The sequence below is a fragment of the Procambarus clarkii genome, chromosome 24 (assembly GCF_040958095.1).
Source record: "Procambarus clarkii isolate CNS0578487 chromosome 24, FALCON_Pclarkii_2.0, whole genome shotgun sequence".
Classification (NCBI taxonomy): domain Eukaryota; kingdom Metazoa; phylum Arthropoda; class Malacostraca; order Decapoda; family Cambaridae; genus Procambarus; species Procambarus clarkii.
In genome coordinates, this window is record NC_091173.1 from 9,486,993 (window position 1) to 9,497,052 (window position 10,060).

At 38.0% G+C, this 10,060-nt stretch overlaps 1 protein-coding gene across 2 annotated transcripts; it reads right to left on the minus strand.

The window, feature by feature from the left end:
- Positions 1 to 540: 540 nt before the first annotated feature.
- Positions 541 to 7,566, minus strand: SNRPG (small nuclear ribonucleoprotein G). Of its 2 annotated transcripts, none has more exons than XM_069330545.1 (3): positions 7,000 to 7,566; positions 1,964 to 2,111; positions 541 to 739 (listed from the first exon to the last, which is right to left on the minus strand). In XM_069330545.1, exons 1-3 carry the CDS (start codon positions 7,494 to 7,496, stop codon positions 686 to 688), a joined length of 699 nt encoding a protein of 232 aa, XP_069186646.1. In that variant the 5' UTR covers positions 7,497 to 7,566; the 3' UTR covers positions 541 to 685. The 2 variants fall into 2 exon arrangements, with proteins under 2 accessions (XP_069186646.1, XP_045603774.1); XM_045747818.2 differs by lacking the exon at positions 7,000 to 7,566 and adding an exon at positions 6,037 to 6,191.
- Positions 7,567 to 10,060: the final 2,494 nt, after the last annotated feature.

A 10,060-nucleotide genomic window follows, 5' to 3' on the forward strand; every position in this document is an offset into this window, starting at 1 on the left:
AAGCTTAATGATTAAAAGGATTTAAAAAATAGTTTGCTTAATATTGCAAAATAAATAGCTCCTATGTTTTTTCCAAATAATTTTCTTATCTTCATATAATTTAACAAAATACTGTATTTGTTAATGTAGTCCAACATTATTTTATTAAATTCTCTTCAAGAAAGTAAGCATAAACCTTATTTAAATTGGGTAAAAATCATACGCTCAGTACCTTGCCACAATTAACACATGTGAAATATGCAACAAAAAACATTGTACTGTATTGCATAATTTGATTCAATGCAGCCTTGCAAAAGGTTTATAATTGTTACAGTATTTACTATATACAAAATCCAGTCGAGCTAAAACTTTTGTGCATCCTTTCGCTTTCTTATTTAGTGAGCATCTTGGCCTATATACTCAATGGGGTTGTCAACCATTTCAGGTACTATTCAAATGCTCAATTCCTGAGGCATTAATAATTTGCCATTAAATTGTTCTTAACAATTTAAATGAAGTGTAAATTATTTAAAAAAATAAATGATTAAACAAAACAAGATGTTTGTATTTATTTTTATTTAAAGAACTTAAAAACTATGAATGCAATTTATCTTCACTCGTTCATATAGAAAACTTCAAAAGCTCTTGGAAAGAAATGAAAGAAAAATAAGTATAGAATGGACCTATCATGAATACTGTACATCACTTAAGATATGCGATCTAGTGCCTCAAGCATAATAATACTGCTGCCCCGGATTACCTGTCAAGAAAACATTTTGAATTAGAATTTTCCCAATACAACGCTAAAGCACAAATATACACCCCTATAAAATTTACACCCACACCACATCACCCAAGTGTACTGGAACTGTGGCATCAAATGGTAATATAAATAACACCTGTAGCCAAGCTGAAGTATATGTATTTTGTTTTGTGATAAATATTATAAGTACTGTACTGCAAGAACTTGGTAATCCAAATTCCAATAACTCGAATCTTCAGGTACTCCAAATAAAATCAAGTTTAGGTTTTTGATTGCTCAACTAATAAAAAGTGTCGGTTACAGAGACTTATGGCAAACGAAAACTCAAATTAAAAAATTAAATTTCTGGAATTTCCAGGTGAAAACCTGGCTAACTCGAAATCTTGAGGTTATCTTGAGATGATTTCAGGGCTAAGCGTCCCGCAGCCTGGTCCTTGACCAGGCCTCCTTTTTGTTACACCTTCCCCAGGAAGCAGCCACAAGAAAGTGGGTGTATCCCATATAATTCGGATTATTGTACAGTACAATAATCCATAAAATAATAAGTACACAAAGTACTTTTTTCCTACTGTGATTTGGTATCAACATATACTGTATAAATTTGTGCCCTTGTATGCATTAAATTAATTTTACTGTCTTGCCAAAAATTTGCAGAAATTAGATTCTAGACACCAGAAAACTAACAGTAGGAGTCCAATGCAAACCATTAGAAGGTAGTAGGGCACCAAGAGGTAGTTACCTAACAATGATAATAGGAAATTAAACAATAGGTGGCCTGAAAATTGTGAGTAGAGTGGTGAGAGGCAGTGAATGTTTAATTTGGTTCAAATTGGTGCAAGTCTAATGAAAAAGACATATCGAAGGTCTTTGCAAAAATAACCTTTTTCCAACTGACCATAGCTTTAAGCTTTATTTGAGCAATATATTTACAAGGTTTTAAGCAGCATACCCCACCCTTCTTTCCCTTCAAATCTAAGACCGTTGGTAAAATTCAGGTAATTTCTTTGAATAGAAGTTTGCACATATGGCTATCAATCAACAACAATCTAAATTTTAGGGTAGGTAATGATCAACCAATCCAAACACCATGTTAAATAAAAAGTTATCCATAGGTCAACTATTTAAAAAAAAAATTGCTACACTGCCAGAATATAATGCAAGTTAAGGCTAATGACAATCTTGAAATGCAAGCACAAAAATACTTAACTAAAGTTAACTTACAACAACGCCAATCCTGACACGATCTCCAGTTTTGCGGATTTCCACGCCATCATCAACCACGAGATTCATGAAAGGATCAAATCCTCGTAGTGTGCCCTCAACCACACGTCCTCCATTGAGTTTTGTAGTCACTCGCTTGTCCATGTACCTATAAAAAAGGGTTAGTGCAGTGTTAGTTCACTTAATAATGTTCAACTGTACTTTGATAATTTAACCAACACTATACTTATATAGTAAAAAAAAAGAAATTTATGACCTTGTAATTTATGTACAAGAAAAATAAACCAATATACAGTAGTACAGACATACAATATAGTACACTACCTACCATTGTGATACCTGGTAATACTGTACAGTGGCCCCTCCATTTACGAATTTAATCAGTTTCCACACTCGAAAACTTGAAAATTTATAACGCGAAACGAATTTTCCCATAAGAAATGTCAATTGAATTAATCAGTTCCACACGCCCAAAAATATTAACTTCAAAATACATTTGATATATAATACACATACACATTTTGGACTAAGGTATGTACAGGTACAAGTTATAGCTTACCTTTATTGATGACTTGCTAGTGTATGGAAGACAGTGAGAAGGGGGGAGGAGGGGAGAGAGGGGAAGAGGTGCTACTGTTTGAAAGTGGAGTCCCCTTCCATTATAACATCAGACAGTGACTTCTCAGGGGTACACTCTCTCTCCTATGTTTTGCCTGCATTCTACTAGGACATGGTTGTGGCTCACTGCTTGTTTTTCACTAAGAACCTTTCCATAGACTTGTTTTTCCCTACGTTTTAACATTTGTCGGTAAAGGTTAAGGCAATGGGTTACTGCAGCTTGATTTGGGAGTCGTTTAAAAAAAAAACTTTGCATTTCTTCCGATATTCCACACCACTTGTTGAGCAAGGGACATGCTATACTGCCTCCTCCCCCTCCCCTATAGAAATTTCCTCAGCTGTCTCTTGTTGCTGCTGGTCCTTGTGAAGGGTTAGTTCTTCAGTGGTCAGTTCTTCACTGTGTTCCTCCTCCAACTCCTCCACAGCACCATTCAACTCCAAGCCCAATTGTCAGCCCAGAGAAACAATTTCCTCAACTAGAGCCACTTCAGGTTCAAACCCCTCAGTCTGCAACACATTCAGGCCACAATTTTCTCCAGCCAGAGATCACGGTTCTTAAGAGTCACTTCTTGCTGGGCTTTGTCTATGAGTTATAAAGCACTACAAATGTTAAAATGTTTTTTCCAGAACTCTTTGAGGTCGAGGTTTATGGCATCACTTTGATATCTCTGAAAAAGTGCCCTTTCATAGTTTCTTGAAATTGGAAATTGCACCTCCCCCCCGGGATATAGCTCAACAACAGTTGCCTAACTCCTAGGTACCTATTTACTGCTAGATTTTAGGTCTAGCACAAGATTTACAACTCCCATGGGTAAAAGGGGTTCGGATCCTGTTCTTCAGGTCTCCAGCAATCAGATATCTTCGAAAAAATCATGGACACCCATCCAGGATGTTAAGAGCTTCAGTACTAACAGCAATCGGGGGTCAACCATGGATAGTCCATGTTGCTGCAGCTCACAGCACCGACATGCTGATTGTGCGACAGCATCACTTAACACTTTCCCTATCTCGTGACAATGCGTCACCAATTTTTCTCCCGAGTCCTATCTCATGACACCGAGTCCAACAATAAAATATTTGTATAAAATTCATATTTTATCCGATCAACTTTGGGATAGTTTCAAAATGAGTCTTTAAATTGTGCACAATTTGATACCAAAATGAAAGATGTAACATGAAACTATGTCAGAACACCTGAAAGATTATATACATTTTTGGCAAAATTTTAAAATATTTGTTAAAATTCTATTTATTGTGCTATTATTATGGGACTAGTTTTAAAATATGTGCCTTTTGATTGGAAACAATTTGATACCAAAATGAAAGATGTAACGTGAAAATTTACTTTAGAACACTGGAAAGATATACTGTAAACAATTTTGTGATGAGCGTCCAAACTTAAAATATTTGTTAAAATTCCAGCTATTGCTGTATTATTATGGGACTAGTTTTAAAATACGTGCCTTTATATTGCGAACAATTACATACCAAAATGAAAGATGTAAGACGAAAATTGATGTTATCAAATTGAACGAGTATACAAATTAGGCCGCTGTGTGCAAATTGGTGCTCGTTCACGGGTAACTTTAGGCTTTGCTGTGGGGAGTCACGCCAGGCTTTTGGACATTATATACATATACACCTGCAGGGGATTTAATTGCGAACAATGATACCAAAACGAACGATGTAGCACAAGAATTAGGGTGAGAAAACAAACGAGTACACACATTTTACTGATTTTGTGCACTCACGGGTAACTTCTGCCAAATTTAGGCTTTGCTGTGGGGAGTCACTCCAGGCTTTTGTACATTATATGCATATAAATCTGCAGGGAATTCTATTGTGAACACAATGATACCAAAACGAACAATATACCACGAGAATTAAGGTGAGAAAACTGAAACGAGTATACACATTTGGGGGTCGCCGAGCGCTTGCCCGCACGCCGGAAGCATAACCTCTAAGTTTGTGGCGCGCATGCCAGGAGCGCAAAAGTGTTAATTATGATTAACAAGAACCTGCAATTATTTATTGATGATACTGTACTGACATAAGAAACTGACAATGAAAACAACCATGTACAAGGTTCAGTTATCAGTAAACCTAATCCTAAATGTTTCCAAAGCAAGACAAACAGCTAATGTATGCACAAGACGATACAGTGTATGGTATCTTCATTTGAACAACCTACGGAGGTTGGGGAGAAGACTGATATGTTTCATAAGTGATTCCGCTCAACTCACCAGACCCCAAGCATCACCCCCCCCCCACCACAAGAGAAGATAATCAATGGGCATACATCTAAAATAATAAACAGATCTGTGACTTACAAGGATAGTAGTGTAGCAAAGTATCTTCATAATAACCCTGAAGCACACAAGTAACAAAAAAATGCAAATCCATAATGACATTTTTTTACATTTACATAAAAAAATCATTATCTATTTATAATTTTGAACACTGCATATAATACAAGCTATTACTGGCAAATAATTGCATATTAGTCATTACTATACAACCTGTGGGGTTGCATCTAGGGGCAGGTCAGTAGTTCAACATTGAGAGCGACCGTGATACAAGCCTAAGTACGCATATACACACAGGCTTCCTGTCTGCAAAAAGCGCAATTAAAAATTATTTGGTTATGTGAAGGATAAGATAATTTAAATAAGATTCAGTTACGTTTGTGTTTAGCTTCAGGGTAGAATCGACTGGATTAAAAAGTTTCAACGCCGTCACTACTCTTAAACCTGACAAAACTTTACACACAGAATTCACACTAATGTGATGCATCAAATGAACAAATCCACAAGGGCTGTGACGAGGATTCGAACCTGCGTCCGGAAGCATCCCAGACACTGCCTTAATCAACTGAGCTACGACAGGGTTAAAAATAGTTGAAACCGAAGTCTTATGACAAAACTTGTATGCATATACAAGATATCCTCAAGATAACCTCAAGATATATTGTGTGGGAGGTGGCCGGTCTGACTCCCGGGACTGTTTACAACACTCACAATCGGACAATTTGACCCACAACTGCTCAACCTCATCAACTTTTAACGTATATATCCCCCAAAGTTAAAAAAATGACGTACTAAAAAAATCCCAGCAACTGGCAGAACTGACGTGATGACCACTTTAATAATGGAGGGGTCCGAGGCTGGGCCAGGTCCGAGGTCCTTCAGTTTAATGACGTTGTGAGCGCCCATGAGGCCAGCCTCAACCACTAGCGGCTACGGCCTTCTGTGCCTCCAGAGATTATTTAGTCATACTCGGTTTGCTCGAACCTACACCAATCTATACCATCAAGCGAGGCGTTGGACCAGACCAGCGGCGCCACCACCTGCCCCACATGGCCGCCAACTCCCTTTCATTATCTAGCTTCACCACCCATAACTACCCTCCCCCTCAATCTTCCCTGGAACACAACGACAAGGGGTCCTGTAACTTACTTCTTGAGCTCTGGAGGATGTGCCTTACTCATGGTGGCGGTTTAGAGGAGGAGAGGTTGAGGAGCGCGGGGGATGATGCTTGGTGGTGGCGGCCGGGAGTACCAGTGACGCCACCCCAGCCGCCGCCATCTCCGCCTCACACAATTAATAACGCTACTCTATACTATTAAACAACGCTCAGTTGCTTATTTTTACAGTTCATAACCATATTATTAAAATGTTGTATTTAAAATATGATTAATATTATTTACAAAGGTAAAAGTGTTCATATGTAGCAAACGGTATATAAAATATTCAGTACGTGACCTGTATGTAGCCAACTCCCATTCTTGCTACAAATTTTTAGACTACATTATATTTTAATTGTATTTTTCTCTGCGTTTTCATAACGTTCTATTAAGCGACGCATTAAATATTATTTTAAATTATTTTCTTGTATACTGCTTTATTTCTCCTTCATCTATTAATTAATCTTACAAAACACGCATTTATTAATTTATTAAAAAAATACATTTACAATAAAAAAATATATGACAAAAGTATAGAACATGTCAAACATATAGAACATGGAAAACGGTGCATGACAAACAATACATAGTGAGCTGTGCATGACAAAAAGTGCAATATAAGCAGTGTATGAATAACAGTACAACAAATAAAGCACATGGGAAGTAATGCATACCACAGCTTCCCTGAAGACAAATGTCACTTTCCGAACCTCGCATTATATTACATCAATACTAAGAACTCCTTCAGGCAAGAATACTTCAATCAACTATGCACTAAATAACAATATTAACGTGATTTTTTTTTAATATATCTAAATGAGGAAATATTGGCAGAACGGTAGGAATCAATGAATAATTCGAGATATTATATTGCTTATTAACAGAGTTGACAGTGATTAAAGAAGGGACATAGGACGATATACTGAAAGAAAATTATTTTCAATAACAGACATACGGAGCGAAATTAAATTTGGTGACATAGCGACGACGGAGGTGTGGAGCGGGGCCCGTGGAGACGGCTGACGAGGCCTTCTGATGTCCGGATGAGGAAGGCTTTGTGGGTCCGGCGAATAGACGAAAAGATCTCCGAGTGTGGTGTTTGATTTCCCTAGCTGGTGTTGGAGAGATTGTCACCACTCCAGGAGACCTGTGAGCCGCGTCGACGGCGCTGGAGGCATTTGGAGATGCCTTCCGTGTGGTGGCACCCGGGGGAGGCGTGGCTGGTGGCCCCACTGCAGGGAGCTTGCTGCCTCTTCCTCGACCTCGGCGACGACCATCCACCACACTGACACTTTTCACTTCAAGTACACATTCTGACAACCTTCGACTAAGACAATTGTCAATATCGGTGCATTTGGTTCTGGATAAACTGACATTATGGTTCATCTTTTTAGTTAAGTCAACCTTTGCAGCAATAGTTTTCAACACGCGATCATCGTTCTTTTTAAGCATTGTTAAATTCCCTACTTACATTAATATGAACGGCACTAATGTGGAGATGCGCACTTAGAGTAAGGAGTCCACATGAGCGTGCACAGTCACTGCCTGGCGAGTCCTCCTAGCATGACGTCTTGCTGCTCACATCAAGTTGAGCCAGCATATATACACATTTAGCTTCGTCAGTAAATGCATGCAGTAGTTTGCGTTATTGACAAACTATCTTTAGTTCCTTGTGTCTATTTCTGTATGAACACGTTGCACTGAACGGGGTGAGAATAGCTTGAGCTACCTCATCCCTTAGTGTGTATTTTACCTCAATAAACTTATTTCAGTTTCAGTTCTTGATCCCATTTCTTGACAACAGTCCACATATGTAAAACTCTCATTACATTAACCCTGGCCACCTGCTTGTTGTTGAGGGTTGCAGGGGGTAGCGGGGTTCTACTAGGCTTCAGTAACCTCTACCACATTGTCACAGTGCTGACCTGTGTCGCGGTCTGGTTGAAGTTTACAAACAGCTAAAATTGTTTCTCTCGTCAATGGATGTAAATCTATAACTTATACTTGCTTAGTACACATGAAAGTTACAGAAGGTTGTTAATTTGGCTATTGAGTGACATTTAGTAAGGCAACCTATTAGTGTGGTTTAATTATAAATTAGATAAGCTTTAGTTCATTAGATCATTTGTGGCATAGTATTCTGTTACCTCACGTATCTGGGTTCGCATTCCAGGTTCAATTAAATTTAAAAGTCTCGTTAATTAAACTTTATATCTAACACAAAAATCTGCATATTATGAAAGTTTCAAAAGTGGGATGATCAATATTGTTTCAACTCATGTATAACCATTTTATATATACTGTACATGGAGCGGTCAGTATATAACAACGGCCTCGCTTCCTGCAGGTCAGGGTTCAATTCCCGATGGTCCTAGTGTTTGCGCTCTGTTCTCATCTCCCGACTTCATGTCTTTATATTTCACTGTGCACAATCTAGCAAAATCAACGCAACATGGTTTTGTTACGTAAATCCTGCTTTACAAACCTGTTCACATTCTGGACGCGGTACTGTTCAGACAAAAGGACTTTCAGTAGATATAGTACTGTATACACTTCTGTAAAACATTTGATAATGTACCACGTGGAACACTGGCAATGAAATTACAAGCATAAGGAATAAATGGCAAAATATTAGAATGGATAAAACAATGGTTAAAATAAAGAAAGCAAAGGGTCACCCTAAACGGAAATAAATCTGACTAGAGAAATATAGTGAGTGGGGCACCGCAAGGTTCAGTCTTGAGGCAAAGTCATTTTGTCATATACATTTTCCCAGCCCACATTATCAAATTTGCAGATGACTCCAAAATTTATGGCAAAGTTGGAATTCAAAATTACATTGAGATCTTACAGATTACCACAAACTCTAAAAATGGTCGGAAAGCCTGACAAATGCTTTTTAATATCGAACATGTAAGACTTTGTATGTGGAGCATAACAATGCACATCACAACTACCACACCATTTTATCCTGCAGCAGATTGATGAACAATAGGATCTTGGAGTCAAAATCCGTCAATCATTGAAAGTTCCATAGGTAAGAGCTGCAGTATAAAAAAAAAGTAATTGTCAAACGAACTTTTGACTTCAAGGAAAAGAATGTACTTACCTAATTGTGCTTGCGGGGGTTGAGCTCTGGCTCTTTGGTTCCGCCTCTCAACTGTCAATCGACTGGTGTACTGGTTCCTGAGCCGGTTCTGTCATATCTACACTTGAAGCTGTATATGGAGTTAGCCTCCACCACATCACTGCCTAATGCATTCCATTTGTCTACTACTCTGACACTGAAAAAATTCTTTCTACCATCTCTATGGCTCATTTGGGCACTCAATTTCCACCTGTGTCCCCTTGTGGTAAATAGTCTGTAAATGTATAATTATTCAACTGTACAAATCTTTTGTGCGCCCCCATCTGGTCCACTGTATTTAATTACGGAAACTTCATGAAAGACACGGTTTTTTTTGGAGAAAGTAATATCCAGAGACAAAAAATCAGACCAAAAATGGTTGAGGGCCACAGGACTAACAACACTGCAAACCAGACTTAACAGGGCCGACTTCAAAGAAACTATTAAAATACTGAACAATTTGGAGGATATTGACCACCCCACTAATTTAAATCGTCAAATGAAACACATACAAAGAGCAACAGCTTTATGCTCAACAAGCCACAATATAGGACAGAAAACATGTTTTTTCAGTTATAAACCCAGGAACCACCTACCCGCCGAATCCATAAAATTACAACAAAATTAGTTTTTATAATTATATACAAACTAATATTGGGGTAGTGGTATATGTAAGTTGTGGGTTGCAGGGAAAAGGCATACGGAAGGTTAACATTAAGCCTTCAGCTAAACAAAACTATATTGATGGAGAAAAGTACAGGTTAACTAGTGATTACCAGGGAGGAAGTTATTAAACAAAGAAAAAAATAAGCCAAACAAGTCCCAGGCCCCACTAATATGTTTGCCAGGGTGCTTAAAGAGTAAGTAATTATCAAAGGAAGGCACCAAA

Coding starts and splice junctions, on each gene's coding strand:
- SNRPG (XM_069330545.1), bottom strand. CDS start 7,496: ATGCTTAAAAAGAACGATGATCGCGTGTTGAAAACTATTGCTGCAAAG. Junction 2,112..6,999: donor ACCAAATTTAATTTCGCTCC/GTATGTCTGTTA, acceptor CCTTTTTTATAG/GTACATGGACAAGCGAGTGA. Junction 740..1,963: donor GTGTCAGGATTGGCGTTGTT/GTAAGTTAACTT, acceptor TTTTCTTGACAG/GTAATCCGGGGCAGCAGTAT.